This window comes from Brachypodium distachyon, chromosome 3, assembly GCF_000005505.3.
Source record: "Brachypodium distachyon strain Bd21 chromosome 3, Brachypodium_distachyon_v3.0, whole genome shotgun sequence".
In the NCBI taxonomy this organism is placed as follows: Eukaryota; Viridiplantae; Streptophyta; class Magnoliopsida; order Poales; family Poaceae; genus Brachypodium; species Brachypodium distachyon.
This window is the reverse complement of record NC_016133.3, coordinates 4,553,821-4,574,838: the sequence shown is the minus strand read 5'-3', so window position 1 is coordinate 4,574,838 and position 21,018 is coordinate 4,553,821. Positions and strand designations below refer to the sequence as shown.

General features: G+C 49.8%; 2 protein-coding genes and 1 pseudogene across 2 annotated transcripts; 1 reads left to right on the top strand and 2 right to left on the bottom strand.

Annotated features, from left to right (window-relative positions):
* Positions 1-9,949: 9,949 nt before the first annotated feature.
* LOC100831551 (PTI1-like tyrosine-protein kinase At3g15890) lies at positions 9,950-14,305 on the top strand. Its single transcript, XM_003570826.4, has 4 exons — positions 9,950-10,253; positions 10,941-11,085; positions 12,949-13,211; positions 13,289-14,305. The coding sequence occupies exons 1-4, from the start codon at positions 10,219-10,221 to the stop codon at positions 13,953-13,955; spliced, it is 1,110 nt and encodes a 369-aa protein (XP_003570874.1). The 5' UTR covers positions 9,950-10,218; the 3' UTR covers positions 13,956-14,305.
* A 1,052-nt stretch (positions 14,306-15,357) lies between these two features.
* On the bottom strand, positions 15,358-17,399 carry LOC100834010. The gene is made up of 5 exons (XM_003570834.3): positions 17,208-17,399; positions 16,872-16,924; positions 15,918-16,106; positions 15,741-15,821; positions 15,358-15,664 (listed from the first exon to the last, which is right to left on the bottom strand). The coding sequence occupies exons 1-5, from the start codon at positions 17,259-17,261 to the stop codon at positions 15,511-15,513; spliced, it is 531 nt and encodes a 176-aa protein (XP_003570882.1). The 5' UTR covers positions 17,262-17,399; the 3' UTR covers positions 15,358-15,510.
* A 707-nt stretch (positions 17,400-18,106) lies between these two features.
* Positions 18,107-20,798, bottom strand: LOC100837692 (annotated as a pseudogene).
* Positions 20,799-21,018: the final 220 nt, after the last annotated feature.

The window sequence follows — 21,018 nt, the reverse complement described above, 5'->3', positions numbered from 1 at the left end:
TGATTACTTCTCCAAATGGATAGAAGTAGCGCCGCTCGGGAAGATCACGTCATAGGCCGTTCAAATTTTTTTCTGGGAGAATCATATGCCGATATGGCGTCCCGCAAGAGCTAACCGTGGAGAATGGCAAACAGTTGTGCGGAATTCATCAAATTCTGCGAATGCCTTGAGATCAAACTGCACTTCGCATCCGTTGCTTACCCAAAGAGCAACGGCGCTTGTGAAAGGGCAAATGGACTAATCCTCCAAGGACTCTGCCAAAGGGTAGAGAACACGGTTAGCAAAGCAAGGGGAGATGAACTCGCTAGCGTGGTTTGGGGCATACGCACCTCCATAAGCCGTTCCACGGGCCGAACACCATTCTCTTTGGTGTATGGAGCCGAATCAGTTCTTTCCGCCGAGGTCGTGTTCCGCTCACCTCGGGTCGAAAGGCTCCAAGAAGCCACTCCAATTGCCTTCACCGAAAATGAAGAGAACCACAAGACGGCCATCGATCTTGTAGAAGAAGCTCGTGACAAAGCCCTCATGAGGCACGCCGTCTACGAGCAAAGCGCCGCACGCTTCTACAACACAAGAGTGCAGGAACGAACCTTCTCCCAAGGAGATCTCGTGCTAAAAAAGAATGTCGACCCAAAGCTCCAGCGCAAACTCGACCCTAAATGGGAAGGACCATACCGCATCGCCGCAGTATTGAGAAATGGTGCATACCACCTCGAGAACATGAAAGGGCAAAATCTTGTCCATGCCTGGAACGGCGACAAGCTCCGACGTTTCTACGCCTAAGGAGAACCTTTAAAGAAAATCCTTGCCACTCCCAAAAGGAGACTATCAGCGCCCAACCGGCCCCTTCCCTGCGAAACTTCGAGGGATCATAAGCGACGACGATGCCACGTCTACATAAGACTTGTATGTGCCCATCGGGCCATACCTTAAGACAGGAAAGCAAGTCCTTAAGGTAAATTAAGAGTGACACGAGACACTCACACGACTCATCGTTGTAAAAGAGCCGCTGCCCCTGTGCCGCTCACCGAGGAACGCGAGAAGGCCTCCGTTGGCCCAAGCATCCTCCAAAAAATGTCCATGGACATAGGTCGCTACTGGCGACTTGTTCCTTGGTGGATCCTAGCGTGCTTCGAGGCCATCCGCCAAGTAGAACCAAGTCCCCCGAGGGCCGGAATCTCCTTAAAACGCATTTAAGAAGAACCGTAAATAAGCGAGTTATGCATGAGCATACTTACCTCGGATAACCATGCTACCCGTATGCGAGACGTCACGCACGGGCTTGCATGATAGTAACCGGGTTAAGGCTCCATAATAATCGCGGGAAAGCATAGCTTCCTGAAGTCCGAAGAGGAAAAATTCCGCACGAAATTTCCCGAACGGCTGGTCGAAATGTCCGGATCACTACCGGCATATCGATAGCGACCCTCACGAGGGTACTAGGACCCGTGGCTCGTAACCATGGCCTAAGGCGCCGAAGCCAAGTCGTATCCCAATGGCGACAGCAATTGATGGCACAAAAGTGCAATCATAGCGAACGATCGCGAGCTGTATAAACTAAGGAAATATAGTACTTCACAAGAAGGAAATATAGTACACCAAAAAACACATGTCGAGCCAAGTTAACATTTCCGATAATGTCGACTACATGGTGAAACATGAGAAATACATGCCAAGCTAGGTTAACATTTTCCGATAATGTTGACTACATAGTAAAGCATGAAACACAACAAAAAAAGCTGCCTTACGACCTCTACGACTAAGAGCCTAAGCATGCTAGACATGAGGCTAAGTCAAGTGGGGATATGCAACATCGCATAAGTAAGCAGCTGAGGTACATCACCACCTCCAAGGGCGACGAGACTCACGCCTCACCGTCACCCTCTTGAAGAGCGGGCTCAAGGTAACGCACAAAGCGCCGAGCCTGAGCGCGAAGAGGAGCACCTTGGTCCGCCAGAAACTTCTTCGCCCCATGAGACATCTCACCCTCAAGCCCGCTCATCCCGGCACCGCCGTCAAGGACTGCCGCAACCGCCGACGAGACAAGTCGGGAACCCGTACTCAGGAGGCACTTCTTCACAGTAGGCTCAATGAGCTCCACCTGGGAAGTAAGCACCCTGCTCGCCTCATCCACCGTGCGACACGGAGGAAGATCCGGCTGGGGAACACTCCTCAGGCCAGTCATCGTCTCCCGAATCTCGGTGGCCTGGGCAAGCAAAAGCGAAACCACCTCGGGACGACGATCCGGTAGAGGACGAGCACGAGGAGCAAGCATCGGGCCGTCACCTGCTGCCGCTAACTCCACCTTGAGGGAAGCTGCCTCCGCGCGGGCGTGCTCCGTATCAAGGTTGGCCACCACCAAGTCCTCCTCAACTCGACGGGTCCTCGCGATCTCGTCCTTCTGGCGCTCCTCCACCACCAAGCCCTGGTCTCCGCGGCCGCGAGCTCCGCCGAAACGCATGAGAGCTCAGCCTCCACGGCCTCGCGCCGCACCCTCTCTGAAGCCAACTCACTCAAGGCAAGGGTAGACTTGGACATCTCCACGTCCAAAGCAGCGGAAAGCGCCCCCACCTGAGTCTTGAGGGAAGGAAGGGCACCCATGGCCTCGACCAAGCCTCTCACCTGCAAAGAAAAGGAAGTTAGCACAAAGCTAACCCAAAGGGAAAAGGGAGATACATCACGGATGCTCACCAGCTCCAGTGTCACGAAAGGGTCTCTCGCTCCGTCCTCGGACGCCGGAAGCGCTCCATCCCTTGCCTGAGTCGCGGGCTCGCCCTCGAGAACCCCAGGCTCTGCGACCCTCGCGCCTAAAAACGAGCCAAGAAGATCATGTCAAAATAATTTTGAAAAAGAATGACGCGAACAAAAGAGAAGGGCACTCACCCGAGGTAGGAGCATCCTCCTCGAGGCGCTCGCGACCAATGGAGAACACCTGTACGCCTGCACCGCTGGCTCCGGTCGACAACTCCACCACTGAGTCGCTCCGAAGCCGAAGCCCCGTCTCACGAGCGAAAGCCTCAACCTCGTGACTCGAAGGAGGAAGTGCTTGCTCAAGTCCAATCTTCCCCTTCATGTGCAGATCCAAGGTCATCCTCAGGGGAGACCTCGACTCGCCCACGACAGGATCCGCCGAATCCGCCGGGGCGTATTCAAGAGAAGGAGAAGGAGTCAGGGGAGCTTTCCTCTTGCATCCGCTCGACGGACGAGGTATCTTGGGGACCGGCACGACAGGCACCGCCAGGTCCAGCACCGCCGTTCCCGCCTTCGCCTTCCCACAAGAATCCCGCAGCTTGGACCCCACCGCCAATATCGATGGTGTAGCCAAGCGGGAGTAGCGATCTCCCACTCGAAGAAGGCGACCAAGCTTCGGATCCTGTCGCACAGGCACCATCTTCCCGAAGCACCTCACAATGATGTTGTGACATCCCCCCTCGCTGATCTTGGCCTTGTAGTTGCGGTGCTCTGGCCCGCCGTACGGACCTATCAGCTGCGTGGCCCACAACGCCACCCTCTCCTCGGGAAACGTCGCTGAAAAAGACAAGCCCAAGATTGTTAAGTACCTTCACAAGGGAAAACAATCGAGGCGCGAAGGGGAGGGGAGCGTCACTCACGCGCGGTGACGAGCTGTGGAGGAATAAAGATCGAGGGATCCCCATCTCGTACCTCGGACGACTCCTCATCATGAAGCGTCCCGCCATCATCATCTCCTCCATGAGGTCACGAAAGCTCCTCTCGGCAGACACCTCCTTGATCTTGGCCACCTTCCAGAGGTCGGCCGACCGAGGATCGCCGGGGTGGGACACCTCCCTGAGACCCCCGGCCCTAGAGTGCCGAGGGAGATCACCCGTGTGCCGAAGACGGGTCTTCGAAGCCCGAAGAAGAAACCACTGGGACTCTCACTTGACGAACAACTTCTCCGTGCTCTTCTCGGCATGAGCAGGAAGTCATCCCCAAAGCCGGAACGAAGCCTCAGGTTCACCGAACCAAAGGCGCTCAGAGCAAAGCCGTCCGGGGTGAGCAACTCCCTCACCTCCACGGTGAAGTAGAACAGCAGAAGCTTCATCGAGGGCTCCTCGTGAAGCACCGTCTCGCACAGCCACCTGAAAACGTTCAACCTCACGATCGCTGACGTGTGAAGTTGGGCCAACTCGATGCCGTACGTCTCCAGAAACTCCAGCAGGAAGGGGTGAACAGGCACACACAGGCTGGCGTGAAACCAGGCCGCGAATGCCACGATGCATCCCGGGCGCCGCCGCGGGTCGAGCCTCACCTCCTCACTACTGGGCAGGATACCATCCCCCTTGGGGAAGTACCCAGCCTCCTCCAGCTGAGCGAGGTCCTCAGGGCTCATCGACGAAGGGAGAAGGTGGTCGTGTGCCCAGCCTCCACTGTCCACCGGTGCCGTCTGAACCAAGGGAGGGCCACCGCGAGGGCGGAAGGAGACCTTCTTCTTCCGCGACAGCCGGTTCGCCGCGAGCTGCGCCGCCAAAGATCCCCTCGCTGGCTCGCCCACTGGGCGCTCGACGTCAAGACCCGCCATCTCACCTGCAAAAAGACCCGTTAAAAATTAGCAAAACACGGAAAAATTCCAAAAAAGACAAAGAAAGGAAGCCCGGGTCCGTTGGGCCATCCCGCTAGCCGCACACCCCGCAAGCATCCGACCAAGCCCGACGCAAGGAGAAAAGAAAGGAGGTCGCCTCCTCAACGCGCATGGTGCTCGGCGCAAGGTCACGCCCACGCCGACGCCTGCGCCCGAGCCTGGCCATGCCCTCGTCGTGCCTGCATTGAGCCCGCGCGCGCCGCGCCCCTGCCGAGCCGTGCCCACGCCCGTGCCCGCGCGCCTCAAGCCGCGTCCAAGCCACGCCCTCGCCGCGCATGCGTTGCGCCCGCGCGCACCCCGCGCCTGTGCCCGCGTGCCCGCTAGCTGTGCCGCACCCCGCTCGCGTCGTGCTCATGCCGCGCCGCGCCCATGCCGTGCCGTGCTTGCGCGCGCCATGGCCGTGCCGCGCCGCGCCCGTGCGCGCGCCCTGCTCGCCCCGTGCTGTGCCCATGCGTGCGCCCTGGCTGTGCCGCACCACGCTCGCACCGCGCCCGCACCGCCGCGCGCTCACCCGTGGCCGCACCGCATGCGTGCTTGGCCCTCCTCACGCATGCCGCGTGCGCGCTCACGTCCGGGCCGTGAAGTGCCACGCCGTGTCCGCCGCGTCGCGCCCGCATCAGCCTCGCCCCGCGCGCCACCGCTGCACCTGCGTCCACCTCCACGCCACATCCAAGTCCAGAATCGTGCCGCACCAAAGGTGCTTGACCGATTGCGTGAGAGGACGGACGGAATCAAGGACGCCCGAGACTAGCACCACCTCACCTTCACAAGGACAAGGAGGGCGTGGCCGGCGAGGAGGATCCCCCGGGAGGACTTGGAGACACCGCCGGCACCTCGCTCCAAGCGGCCTCGGATGCGCCCCACGTCCCCATGTGGACTCGGTAATGGAGAGCTTCCGCGGTCGAACCACCGCAACCAACGCAAGCTCCGTCGAAGAAGGAAGATAGCTAGTGCCCCTGCGGAGCTTCCTACTACACCAAGCCCTCGAAGGAGTACCGGGTGTTGCCGAACGCGTCTTCAACACCGGGCAAACCAAACGAGTATGGTGTGAGGCTTCAAGGGACACAGGGAGCTCCATTTTATAGGTCACCGGAGCCCCTAGGCGTCCTGGTCGGACCAACCCCACGGTGACACATCGATGTCCTCTCCACTGTGCATGGCCGACGGGAATGGCAAGGAGACAAGACCACTTTCTGGAAAAGAAGAAAAGGAAGGAAGGAGGGAGCCTCCCCCCCCCCCCCCCCCCGCGCGGCCTGACCAGGGCGGCAGCCTCCCCCGTCACCTGCGGTGACGCCGGCGAAGGGACAAAGGGGGAAATGGTGGCTGGCTGGACCGCCACCCCTCCCTGCCCGTACGGAGGTTGAAGACGACCCCTGGGCCGTCTGATCTAGGGCTCAGGGGTGCCCTCGTCCGTCCGTCGCACCTTAAAAGCGCGAACCGGTATCGGGCCGGTTGGGCCGAAGCCCAACTACGGCCCAAAATGTCGCCCAGCAAAAAAAACTGAAGGGAGCCTTCCTGAGGCGGCCCATCCCGCGCGCGCGCACCAGGCTGGACCGGCGGGCCCACGAGGCCAGCGGGGTCCGAAAAATTTGCAGAAAAGCCCGAAAACATGGGAAAATTGCCAATAAGACCCTGAAAATTTTGGGGAGGCCCGCAGGCCCCTGATTTTTGCAAAAAAGTCCTTCGGGACACCGGATTTCTCGCAGAGAGGCCCTTAGGGTCCCGGTTTTGCTAAAAATACCCCCCGAAACTCGATTTCTCGCAAAGAACCTCGTCATGGGCACGGAATCTCCCCACAATGCCTCCAAGACTCCCATTTTTTGCAGGAAAACCACCAAGTACCTCTGTTTCTCATAAGGGAGCCAGCCAGGGAATTCATCAAGGACGCAACTCAAGAGTCTCATCTCAGAGGTTGACCCGAAGGCATTCTCAATGCCTCCAGCTCAAGGGGCTACTGTTGTAGTAAAATAAAACCCTTATATGGGCCGGGCCGTAAATCCTACGTGGCGACGACCAAGTCAACATGTAGCAAGCGCAAATCAAGACGCCTACGTGGCACGGTCAGTCCTACGTGGCAAAGGAAGACTAGTCAACGAGTCAAGCCTCTCATGCCATGGTGAAAGGGTAAAATGAGCTTCAGTGGGGGGCAAGAAAGGTGAGAGTAGGGGGCCCTTAGTCCATGGTGGACCATGGACCAAGCCCTACCTTTCTCACATGGTGCACACAAAAGCTATGGACCAAACGAGCTACTTTTACCACTTTGCCCCCACTTTTCTCTCTCCCTCAAGGGTAGCCATGGTCATTTGTCATGGACCCCTAGGCTATAAATACCCCCCATGGGGGCATGTATCACTCACTCTCAACTTGAATAAACTCATGGGGAGAGGGCTAGAGCCTCTTGCAAAGAGCTCTAGTTTCGAAATCTGGGAAGACGCCTTCGGCCCGGACTCGAAGGAGAAGGGGTTGGGTTAGAGTTCCGAGGGTATCCTAACCTCGATACTTGGAAAGACGCGTTCGGTCCAAGTACGAGGCGGCCCCGACGAACCTCTCGCCAAAAGGTGTCTTGGGAAGATCCGCTCGGCCCAAGCCCTCGGCTAACAACCCCCTCGAAGCCTTTCCTAACATAGGATTAAGTCGCACCCGTAGGGTCGACCGAACCTATTCAAAAAATATCAACGTATCAACTTGTCCAAGTGTACGGCGACTTTCGCTATAAGGCCGGCGTACACACCCTACATTTATACCCGCACTTGTGCCATCGAGCATTGGCACCCCTTACTCTAATTGTTGTCGAGAACAACAACAGTCCATAACTTTTTCTACACCAAATGGGAAAATGAAAGGATGGCCCCTGATCCACCATGGACAAAAAGTCTCATCCCTGTATCTTTTGGTCTTTTGCTTATACCTTTCTTGACCTCTACTCATGCCCTTCCGCCACTTTGACCATGGCTTTGTAGACTTGACTCGTTGATTTTCCTTTGACTGGCGCCTTTTTGGCAGGACCATGTCTCGTTGGCAAATTGACCAATCTTGAGAAATGTTGACCGAGTCGTCGTCACGTAAGATTTATGACCCGGTCCATATAAGGACTTTATTTTACTACAACAAACACTTTAGTCCACGAACTCAGAAAACGCGCACATAAAGTCCTAAACTGGTACGTCCGAAGACTGTTCGACGCGTGGTTAATTCCAGCCACGTGGCAGCCACGTCGGCTTAAGACATGACCGTGGGTTGTTGTTGGGGTTTCTCGAGGGAGCTTTCGCCAAAATTCAACAGCAATCTACAGATAATTATATTAAATTTTTGCTAATTTAATAGCAAGCCGCAGTGAATTATGTTAAAAAAACTTGAGAAACCCCAACATGCCAGCATGCGCTTCCGCGCCAGCAGTGTCGCCCCTGCGCTTCCACGACCATCGCACCGCTCATGCATGCACGTCGTGAACACCGCGCAAGAGAGAGGCAAATGTTCTTAGATCTTGAAACCATGAAATCCTCTACAAATTTTGAAATGAGTAAATACAAAAACACATCACAATTGGGGCAACCTTTAAGAAAAACCAATTTTTTTTATTTTACGAATTACCACGGCTTTTGGGGACGACGGTACTCCACAGTCGGAGCCAACTGGCGCCTGTGGACATTCAGTCCAACGAGCATTTGATTTTGTAGTTTTTCAAAAGCGATTTGATTTTTTTTAAACTACTCCCTCCGTTTCATAATTCTTGTCTCAAATTGTCAAAATAGATGTATCTATTTCTAAAAAGCGTCTAGATACATGTAATATTTGGACAAGAATTACGAAACGGAGTGAGTAGTTCATTTGTTTAAACTCACGAGAGTCAGAGGGTACATTGAGGACCAACTTTTTGCACCTCTACATATCATGTTTTTGTAAAAGTTACCGAGAGCACCGGTCAAAAAATAAGTTACCGAGAGCAATCAACAATAGAAAGGTCAACATAATGATTGCATATGCAGGGCGAATTTGGGCACGAAACCAGCGTACTAACATTGTTCCAGGTAAGACATAATCGGGCCAACTTCTTGCCTATACAAAGTATAAATACTACAACTGGTAAAAAAAAGCATAAATAATACTAGCGGACAGAATAATACATGAGTCCATTTAGTCCAACATGTGACGGCGTTCGGTGTTGGATTTTGTGGGAGACACTTCTTTCCTTTGTCTTTTTTTGCTCATTCTCTGTTCACGGGCAGAAAACTCAAGCAAAGCAATGACTCACTAATGCCTTGCCATGAAGTTGACTAATTGGCTGGTTACACACCATTACGGTGCCAAAGTGTCACCTCTATGTTTTTGTTCGATGAAATGGAGACCGTCTCAGATTAACATTAACGAACCACCATGTTCATTACAGACTGGAGACGGATCTACGTAAACCTGTCCAGGGCCAGTGTATTATGTACTAATTTTGCACTAAAACAGCGACAAGTATTTAGAAATGAAGGGAATAGATTCCAATTACTCTGTTTAGTATATCCCTTTACGTTGTGCTATATAGTTCCTTCGTTTATGGGATCATTTTTCCCTAGGTAGACAAAATAAAACTTGTAAAAGAAAACATCAAGGAAATGATTATTTTTTGCATAAAAGTATTTTAAAGGTAAATTTTATTGCTCTCTTAGAAAGTAACATGACATTGCGGCTCATTTGGTTTGAATTTGAAATACAATATTTCACGAAGTATGTCGCAAGCATTTATTATCTATTCTCCCTGCTTACACCCCTTCCAAATACGCAAATTCTCATCTTTAAATTCTTGAATCGAACTATTATATCGAATTATTATGTTGATGTTGTCATCTCTAAATGCTTGGATCGAACTATTATATCAAGTTACTATGTTGTTGTTGTCAGAAAGGTCTAGTTGTTTGCTGCATACATCTGATGATAATTGTCAAAGCTTCAAGCCAAAGTTCGCTCCTATTTGATGCATATCCAAATTCACAAGAATTTAATGCATACATTTAAATAGCAGTTTCCCCATAATGATGGTACTCAGCAAAGTTTCCCCAAGAATCTTCACATCCTTTGGTCAAACGTAGCCATCCAACAGCAAGACATCTCAGGGCACTATCTCTAAAAACAAACAAAAAGCCCGGCCCAACCAGCATTCTCCCTGCCAGATCATCATCAGTGGCCCGCCAGTCAGTCAGAGAATTTCGGCCCACAGCCCCGACCCGTCACCCACCGCGTGACGTTACCTCCCTTGGTTTAAAACCAGCCGTTAGTCCGTTACCACCATGGTTCAAAACCCACCAACCGGGTGCGGCCACGTGGAGTACTAGAGCCTAGCGGCTCAACGCCAGCGAGTGAGCGGACCGCGCCGAGCTGCTTTGCGTGCGGTAGTGGGGGAGCGGTGCGCGGAGCGGAGCCGACACCCACCCGGAGAAGAGAAGACTCTCCTCCCTCTCTCTCGCTATCTCCTGTGCTCCTGCCGCCACCGCCGTCATAAGAGTCAGAGAGAGGCGGAGGACGGGTTTCCCTAGGAGACCGCCTGGTTTGCGGGCTCTCCGGCGAGGCAGGGACCGCGCGGGGTCTGGTGCTGATTTGGGAGCTTCGCGGAGCCGGCGCGAAGACCTCAGGGGATGGGGTGGCTTTGCTGCTGCAAACGGCCGGACGGGTGAGTAGGAGTGGCGGAGTGGGAATTACCCGGTGATTTAGGTTCGGAAATTGAAATTGGGATTTCGGTGCGCTTCTCCGGGTGTTCATTTGGGTCGTCGGCTGGGTGCAAGGGTGTGGGATTTTGTGGGAACTGGTAGAAAAATACCGAGTACTTGCAATATTATCTTTCACTACGTACTCCGTATTACTTTTGCTTGGTACCGTGAGAGATGGGGTCGATTAGCTTAAGAATTGTCCTTCATCAGATCATGCTCATTGATAGCCAAGTAGCAAATGGTTCTGATTGGTTCAGATTGTGGCCGGTGTTTTTCTTTTCTGTGCTCGCCCCCTAATCTGCCGGTCTTCCTTAGACCCCTCAAAAGAAAAAAGATTGGGGGAAATACTGATGTTCGATTCAAATTTGTGTTGCGCAAAAAAAAGATTCAAAGTTGTGAGCCTGATGTCTCATGTGCTGATAAATTAGTGGCTAGTACTAGCTAGGACATTGCCTGTTTGCAGCGTCTGACATTTGATCTGGTGCTCAATTGCTTCAATGTTAACTGCTTTTATTGGAGCTATTCGTTATTAGTGTTAATTAAGTGTTGGTTGACTAGAGTTCATAGGGTGCTAGTATTGGGGGTTTACCAAGCGTATCCAGTAACAGTAAGTACTAAAGTTTGAGTGTGATCTTGGCTCAACCTGGCAGGAAGAAAAAGAGGAAGGATACAACATGGCGGATCTTCTCGCTGAAGGAACTACAGTCCGCAACGAACAATTTCAACTACGATAACAAGCTTGGCGAGGGCGGGTTCGGCAGTGTCTACTGGGGCCAGCTTTGGGACGGATCACAGGTGCAGTCCCTCTCTTTACAAATAATAAATGCAAGAATGCTGCAACTTGCATTTTGTTATGTACACACTTGTTTGTTGTATCTTATGTTCCTTGTTATTATTGGTACAAAGAGGAGAGTGCAGTGGAGGGCCTGCTGTAGTTGATTTTATTTTAACTGATTTAGTTTCGCCTTCTAATTTATTTATGGTTTCTAGTGGCCTTTGAAATTTAAAATGGTTGTAAGTATCGAAGACTGCGAATAGACTTTGAGAATGAAGGCAAGCCAAACTTGACCTACACTCTGAACGTGTGAAGAACAAACATTCTTGTCTGGGTGGAGAACTGACTTTTTCTCACCTTCAACTATTGATTTGTTTTTTATGCATTCACTTTACCCTAGGTAAGCTGGTGGAGAGGTTTTTTTGCTCCCATTTGGTAAAATAGCAGTTTTTAGGGATAGGTAACCGATCTGAGTAAGCTGGTGGAGATGCTCTTAGGATCATAATTTTGAGGTGGGAACACATTTGAGTTACAGAAAATTAGAAAGCACATATAGCATGGATAGATACATCCACGCTATCTTGACAAAAGAGACAACTAGTCAACTTCTATACTTTTGTTCCAAGTATTGGCCTGTAATAGGAGCGAAAATGCAAACAACATTTTGATAGATCCATACTAATATACAAAAGGGGTGACTTGGGAAGGACTTGATAAGTAAAAAATTAAAGAATTCTTTATGAAAGGTCACGTGTTAGTTTTACCTTAGATAAAATGCCCCATCATGTGTCAGTGTCACTGACAGGTGGTTCCAGACCCGATATGTTGGTGACACATGCCATGGCATTTTATCAAAGGCCAAACTAAGCATGGCGTTTTTTTAAGAAATCTCAACCATGTTTATTATGTCAGTGCTACTCACTAGTTTGTGGCGCAGTGGCATAAGTGCATAACCAGAAACTGCTAGAAGCCTATTACTGTACTTGGCAGCTTGTGTTTTCTACAAACATATGACCATATTAAAGGGAGTTTTGGTATTGTGAAATTATTTTACTGAATCGTATGGTTCCATTGCCAGATTGAAGTCAACTAAACTCTTATCACACTTCAGATTATATTAGTAAGTTGGGTCGTTCCATTGCCAGATTGAAGTCCTTTCAGCAATTGATCTTGTCTAGATCTAGCAGCTTGGAAGCTCCTTGCTAGACATATCAAGGGTATTTCCTATTCTAGTTTTCTCAAACCCCACCAAAACTCATGTTATTTTGTATTAGAAGAGGAATGCCAAGGGTAAACCTACAAACTCAAAAGAACAGAATCCTAATCTAGCCAAACCCTAAAAGCTAACAACAAACAGAAAGGAGAAAGACCAAAACCTTCGTGGTGACATGGGTGGTATTTCCTTCATTTTATGACTACGCCACATATGGGATCCTGTATTCCTGGCATACGGACATGTGCAGCAAACTCTCTATTTAACATTTTCTTGCAAGTGTTTGGTAGTCTAAGTCGAAACATATTACCTATATTGAATTTTATCTTCACAAGTTATTTAGAAATAACAGTGCATTTAGCCCAAGTTAGTCTCCTTTACAGACAGATTTTACTTATTTTTGGATGTTGTAACCAGTGACTAGTCTGCTCAAGAATTTTTTTGTGTGGGATTTGATCCATCTTCTCCTTATCAGCTAGCTTTTTGGTACGAGTCATCGACATTACTATGATTGTTTCATTTCACTAGAAGTTTTAAGCTGTTTCATTTCACTAGAAGTGTCATGTAGTGACTGTCAGAGTATGCGCCTTATGTATATTCCATGTATAATCAATAAATTGCATTTCAATTCAACATAGTTAGCACCTCAACTGTTCATTCCATGTAACAGATTGCTGTGAAAAGGCTTAAGAGTTGGAGCAACAAGGCTGAAAAGGAGTTTGCCATCGAGGTTGAGGTTTTGGCACGAGTGCGGCACAAGAGCCTTTTGAGCCTACGTGGATATTGTGCTGAAGGCCAGGAGCGTCTGATAGTCTATGACTATATGCAGAACCTGAGCTTACACTCTCACCTACATGGACAGCACGCAGCTGAATGCCATCTTAGTTGGGAACGAAGAATGAATATCGCCATTGATTCAGCTGAGGGCATTGCGTAAGCCTGTCAACATCATTTTGCAATATTCATCGTGGTAATGTGCAATCTTACATTTATCTCTCTCCTTTTTGTAGCTATCTTCATCATCATGCGATCCCACATATCATTCATAGAGATGTCAAGGCAAGCAATGTTCTCTTGGATGCGAATTTCCAAGCACGGGTAGCTGATTTTGGTTTTGCAAAGCTCATTCCAGAGGGTGTAACCCATGTCACCACGAAGGTGAAAGGTACGCTCGGTTACCTTGCACCAGAGTATGCCATGCTTGGTAAGGCCAAAGAAAGCTGTGACGTCTACAGCTTCGGAGTACTGCTGCTTGAGCTTGCCAGTGGAAAGAAGCCAGTTGAGAAGATAAACCCCACTACAAAGCTAACCATCACCGAGTGGGCTCTTCCACTCGCTTGCGACAAGAAGTTCAAGGAAATGGCTGATCCAAAGCTGAAGGACAGCTTCATTGAGGCTGAAGTGAAGCGGATGGTGCTCGTCGGGCTTGCTTGTACCCAGAAGAAGCCAGAACAAAGACCAATAATGTCTGAAGTTGTTGAGTTGCTCAAGGGAGAATCTGCTGAAAAGTTATCCAACTTGGAGAACGGTGAGCTGTTCAAGCCTGAGCAGGCCAGCTCTTGCCAGGGAACATCTGGTCCTAATAGCTCAGATGTTATCACTGAAGAGAAGGATTCAAAAGAAGATACGATAGAGGAGGCAACGGATTCAAGTGAGACAGTACCCTCAGTTAGGTAGTTTTATCCACAAAGGCGAAAGGTGTTGTATATCCCTTCATGGGAAAGTATGGTTTGTCTGTGTATCATTGTGTGCGTGTCTGACTGCTCCTTGTTGTTGGTACCTTACTTGGGTCGCTTCCAGTCCAGTGTATGGTTGATTTGTTTTCGTATGATTGTGCTATGGATTGTAAAATTCTGCATGGGCTGGTTCCAACAGTAAATGTTGAATGTATTCATGTTGTTACCGTTTAGCTAATGTAACTCATCAATTATTGGTGTGCAAAGCCTATAATTGGTGTGCAAAGTGTGTAATTCAACAACTTGATGCTTCTGAGTATATTTTGGCTGCGCAGAATTCAGCAAGATTTATATTATTTTCCCCTTATTATTAACAGTCGATTGGGATAAATAATGTCTCCTGAATATTACTTTTGAGTAAATATCACAAAACCCCTAATTTCTGACGAACTGTATCGCAAAACTACACATTTTGGTTTTTTTTATCACTTAACCCGTATTCTTGGACTAAACCGTATCGCAAAACCCTAAATCTCGTTGTCAACGACGCTAACAAGGAAATTGACGGGCGGTGGCGGCCTCGCCTACGACCGAGACAACGAGCGGGCGGCGCGGCGGGGCAGCAGGGCGGCTAGGCAGGGCAGTGGGGTTGCGGGCCTGGTTTGGGCTGGAATGCTCCCACCATGGACGGCGCGGGGGAGCAGAACGCTCGTGGGAGAAACTCGTTGGCGACGTCCAATACGGCAGAGCTCTACGGGGGTGGATCCGAGGGGGGAAATAGGGGGAAAGAAGGAGAAGCTCACCACAAACTCGTAGGCGGGGTCGGTCGGGGAAGAGGGAGCCAGTTGAGGTGAGTCGACGGCGAGGCGCGGCTGGCGGAGGAGGAGCTCGGTGCGGGGGCGCTCGGGGCAGCTGGGGATGAGGGCGAGTGCGCCAGAGAGATCTTGGAGACGTCACGCTGCTTTTGCCAGCGTCGTCTTGGCGCGGGCGGCGCTCCGCCGGTCTTGGGGAAGAAGACCCGCGGCGGTGCTTGGATAATGGTGACGGGGGCAGGGCAGGTGTTACTAAGGTAAGTAAGATTTCGCTTCAGAGGCCGACAGGTAAGCCCCCATGGCAGTTTCCCTATTAGCAGCGTTGACAGTAAAATTCTGGGTTTTGTGATACGGTTTAGTCCAAGAATACGGGTTAAGTGATAAAAAAACCCAAAATGTGTAGTTTTGCGATACAGTTCGTCAGAAACTAGAAGTTTTGTGATATTTACTCATTATTTTTCAATGAAACAAGTATTTATATATATAATCTAAAGCAGGAATGCAGAATTGAGATTCAACCTAAAAGGCTGCTTGCAAACTGTGTTTTCTTGTTCTTGATGGGATCCATTGAACTATGATGCAAACAGAAGAAACATATAACCAGGAATCAAAATTGAATAGTTAGCGAAACATACATCAAGAAATCAAGTTTCCAATAGAGGAGATATCTCAACCATATCAGTCTTTCAGACAAGTGTAACATGGAGTTCACTTTAGGAACTGCCTCATTTTAACACACTCAACTTAAGAATTGCTTTTAAAGAGACGCATAGCCTTATTAGCATTCTTCAAAACTGCATTGGATCTTGGCACCTTGTTTTTCCTGTGCTCCAAGAAGTCGAGGGCATTCTTCACGTGCTGAGTGCACCGGACATCTTTCAGCAGAATTGTTTCAGGTCTGATAAACATTACCAACCATCAGAACAAATGTCAGTTAAAAAAATCATACAAGATGACATGTCTGTGAAAAATACCCTGAAGTTTTCAATCTCTTCTTCCTTTTTTGAACCTTCTGGCTTACATTTTCTTCCTCTGTGTCTGATGAGAAGGTTTGCCTGACAAGAAAACAAAGACATGTTAACCAATCAGGTCCGGAAGGTAAAAAAAGTTAAGGATTGGAATGGCTGGTACTGCTAGAGAAGTAAACATACTTCTCGCGTGCTGCAAGCATATCAATTACACTCTTGGGCAGTGTGCCAGGCATAGCATGTGTATCCTTGTTCTCCTCATCCGCTTTGGTATCTTTATCTTCTACCTCCAGAGGCTTCTTCTTTTTTGGTTTTGAGGGTGTTTTTCGTTGGGCCCAACGTCTTCTCCGATCTTTCCCTTCTTGTGTTGCTCTGTAAGATTAAATGTTATCAGGGCAGCGAGAGAACCATCAGCTGGAAATGTGACATCACACTGCCACTCACAGAAGCCAACCGCCTTCAGATTGACATTTCAAGGTCAAATAGCCCCCTGAACCATGCCGTTTCTATACATGGGACTTCAGATTGAAAACCTATAGGCAGCATGCACAAAAAGCTTTGAAGACCTAGAGGTAGCATGCACAAATAGTTTTACAATTACGCTGAAAGGGGTGGCAATGTACCAGTGCACCATTCTCTGGCAAAACACATGGAGAATTACCCTACTAGGGAATGGATGTGGGGAGAATTTGTCCCACTACCCTTCATGTGGCTAGGAGCCTGGGAACACCTCCTCCATATAGTATATATAAACATTTGCAATGAGTTCCGCCAGCTTGGGAACTAATATATTTACTTTTTTTCCTACTTAATCATATGACGAACATCTAAAACAGTGTCACTGTCAACTTTAGGTACATACTGGGAGACATTACCCACAAAATATCTAGTAAGGTAAAAAAGGTGCCAAACAGCTAAATGTATACAGGGGTGGTAATTCATCATCCCCTCTGAGGAATGATCAATTAAGACTAATCTAATATGGTGCATGCCATGATTTTGGCTACGACTCACAAAATCTTGAACAGTAACTTTATTGCATGAAATGAGCATATTTCTATCAGAGCCATAAAAATGTCTGCAAGAGCATAATCAGAAGTGTGTCCACTGAAACAGTATTAAGTGCAAGAAACAAACCTGGCGGCGCTGTCCTTCTCTACCTTGCTGATCTTTTCATGCTTCTCGACACCCTACAAGGCATCAACAGGGAAAATAAACACTCGGCGTAAATCTCGAAAGACTTGGATTAGGAACCATGACGAAATAATGCAGATAAACAACCACATGCTCTCCGAGCGCAGTAGCAAAAATTGTTGGCTCGAGGCAGCAGCACTCCTACGGTCCTACCAACACAAGATACTTCCCGTTTGTCTCCGCGGAATACATGCGCGCAGCGGATGAACTCCCCGCGGACTCCTACTTCACATAGGGTTTGGTTTGCTATTGCGAGTTCTCTTCTCTTAAGGAGCGTACCTGAACGGCGGTGAGCTCCTCGGGGGCGCCGTCGGATTCGCTCCCGCTGTCCATCTATCACCAGTGATTCCGCCGGTGGGGAGCTTCTCTTCGCGCGGTGGCCGCCGCCGCCGCCGCCGCCGCCGTGGGAGTGGGACAAGAGGGTTTTAGCGTTCGGGTGCGCGGACAAGACGGGACACAGCCGGAACCGGTGGTATCCGGGCTTTTCTGCATTTCTTTCCCTCTCCGGCTTGGCCAGCCGATTTGGGCCTGTTGGGACTATAGATACAAATGAGGTGGGCCAGGATGGGCCGTAAGTGTATCTCGTACCGGACTCAGACGGATTTATTTCAGATATCTCGAGATGCTGCTAAGGTGCATGTTTCTATATTTTCTAAAAAAAAAGGTGCATGCTTCTATTTTCTCACCAAAAAAAAGGGTGCATGTTTCTATCGTTGTTCTAAAAAAAAGGTACTCCATCAGTCCCATACTAAGTGTCGAAATATTGCATGTATATTTTAGTATATAGATACGTCCATTTTTAGACAAATTTGAATTACTTAATATGAGACGGACATGTTTGTAAAAAATCACTTGCATGAATGGTCATAATTGTTTTGGTTGTTATCCGGCTACACTATTTCTTCAGAATCGCTACAAGATTGTGGTGCTCCAATCCTAGTGTATGATGCATTCATGCTCCAACCATGCACCTTGTCATTGATTTTAACAAACCGATTTCAAGTTTCGGCTGTATTGAGATCTTGATTCATGCATTCTAGTAGCATCTGCTTGAGTCAACTTTGGATCATATACAAATATGGCGAACATTGACAAATTGCAAGGAATCAATTAGAACAATTACACTTTTGCAGAAGTACCTTGCAACTGAGGAGCAAACAAGAGAACTCAGTGTCAGTGCATCACATCCTTCAGAAAATTAAGAAGAGGAAAGCATTGCAACTTTGTGGAAGAGTGGGAAATCCTTGTTCGTTGTCACTGCAACAGCAGATAAACATGCAATCCATAGTGACATTGTAAATTTGCAAAAGCAGAAACTCCTAGGTTATTGCAACAGCAGATGAACATGCAATGCAGCCCAGATTGCACTAGTGTTCATACTCCAGAGCCCAGACGGACCACTAGATAACTTGCAGACTTGCATGACCAAAGTTGGCTTTTATGAGTTCAATGCAGTTTTGCCCCTGCCACCTTACATAAAATGTATCATGGAAAAAAGAGACGGCCAATCGATAGATATCTCATTTATGCATAATTAATCGGCATGCAGACTGCAAACCATAGATTTAACAAGGAACATTGCAGAGAAAATTCATAATGTAGTAGGCAAAATATTAGCTCCTACTATGTGTCAATCTCAATTCTCCATGAAGAACACAAGTATCAATACAAATACGTAGCAGATATCAAGTAATGTAAATACGAACCAAAACAGACCACCGCGCTAAGGATCCCGCACAGATTGCAGATAGAAGCAGTTGCAAGATACTGTCGGGAAACTTCAGTAGATGAAACAACTCATGTTGTGGAAGCAGAACACAGTACACTCTTCAATAGGTACACTCCACCAGCTCAAACAAAACCCAGAGGCTGGAACTTCCCAGAGCTATCGCGCATTTTGATATATGTTGGTATATCTGAGACGCACATAAATGGGTCACCAAATGAAAAATCAGATCCTTTCGCAAGGCTCCAAGCACTAGGAAAGCTACTAAAGGAGAGACGCAGTTTGTTGCCTCCACTGGCCCATTTCGCACATTCTAGCGCTTTCATTTTGACAGCTATGTTTTCCGGCGCAGCATACATTCCAAACTTTAACTCGACCACCATCCTCTCCAGCACCTCCGCATTCTCGGCAATGAACATGAGAAACGCAAACTCATTGTGATGTCCATGGTACTGACGGAAAACAATATTCTTGAGGTGTGACCGGACGCACTCAATCAGACCATTCTCCTGCCAGAATTTGAGATGGATGTTGCCAGTGGTTTCCTGAGTTTCCTCAGACTGCAAATAGACATCAACACATAGTTCAGCTTTACACAGTGACAATCATACATGAGCAATCTGATGCCATCCGGTTATGACGATGCAAATGATAGACTGGTTTTACCTGGATACAAAGGGCCTCGACGTTTGGAAAGCATCTAAGGAAGCTGGGCATCATCTTGACTTCATTACGGATTCCGAAATGCAAGGCCAAATGCCAACATCTGGACACTGGGGACAGTGGTGTTTGGACTCGCCTGTGTACAAGCCTGCAACAGACCAAATTAAAGAACATGAACCGATCAAGAATTATTAGCATTTGCTCATCAATAGACAGCCATGCACCCACCTTGACAGGCCTTCTTGTATGCATATCAGTATACCACCCAAAGTAACAAAAATGGAACAAAGGGCCAAAGAGCTGCACCTCTATGGTCGCGTTGCCAATCTCCAGCACGTGCGCTCCTGGCCGCATGTATCCCAGCATACGCAGCTGGGGAGCACGACTAATCTTGACTCTTATGCCCATTTTGCTCCGGTGGTTTGAGCTGCACCAGACGAAGAGACGCTCAAGACGCGGGGCGTCCACCACCGCGACCTCCTCCAGTGTGGACAAGCAGAACTGTGCGCACCGTAGGCTCTGGCTGACGAGACGAGCGTGCAGTTGGGTCTGGCTTCCGACGACCGCGAGAATCTCCAGAACCGGGCTGGCGGCGAGCACGAAGTCGAGATCCTGGTCCTCCATGATGACACAGCCGAGGACGAGCTCACGCAAGTTGGGGAAGGCGGCACCCCGTGGGAGGGTGGCGGTGTCCGGAAACACCCAGGCACCGAGGTAGAGGCGGATGAGAGAGGCGCAGCTAAAGAGCGCGACAGGGAGGCACACGCCGGGGAGGGGCCAGGGGCGGTTGACGAGGACGAGCTCGCTGACGCCCTTGGTGGCCAGGAGCTGGAACCAGCGCGCGAGCACGCCGCGGTCGGCGCGTGCAAAGAAGTTGCACGTGAGGCTGACGAACGGGAATTTCCCAGGGTGCACCTCGAGGGCCTCGGAGACGGCGGCGGTGACGGCGCGCGGGGGCCGGGCCCCGGCTCGTGAAGCAGGTAGGAGGTGGGTGTCAACGAGGACGAGCGGGGTGGAGCGCCAGAGGTGGCGCCAGTGCGAGGACAGCACGGCGGTGCGCGCGCCGTCCTTGGCGGGGAGGCGGGAGACGACGCGGCAGAGGAGATCGTCGGGGAGGAGGCTGATGCGGTCGACGTCGGCGGCGGCCTCCGCGGCGGCGCAGGAGAGGGGGGCGGCGACGGAGACGGGCGGCTCGAGGAGGAAGGCGTAGAGGAAGTTGAGGACGAGGTTATGTAGGGGCTCCAGCGTCTCCGGGGCCAGACCGTGCCGCATCTCCGTGGGAACCCTCGCGTCCTCCGCGGCGAGGCTGCCGTTGAGGAGTTGCGGGTAGATCCTGGGCATCTGCCTAGCCATGGTGGACGCCCGCCGCCGCGCAACGCCCGTCGAGGAGGAAGGTTTGGGGGAGAGCGTCGCAAGGGTTTCTCTTCTTTTTCGTTCTTCTTCTTTCTTTCGGGACAACGGTGAGAACAGAGCCTCCTTTGTGCTAGAGTTGTGGAAGTGCCGAAGTGAATGAACAAATTTCAAATTTCAAAAAAAAAGTTGCATGCTCGACGTTGGACGCAGCCCAGATATGTTTATTTTTTTGTCAATCGCGAATGTATCTACTCATCCGTTTCTAACTATTTTTGTTCTAAATCAAACGTTAAATATCTCACCGGGTTTATGGAAAAGGGCCAACATCTACCATTCCAAATTACTCAT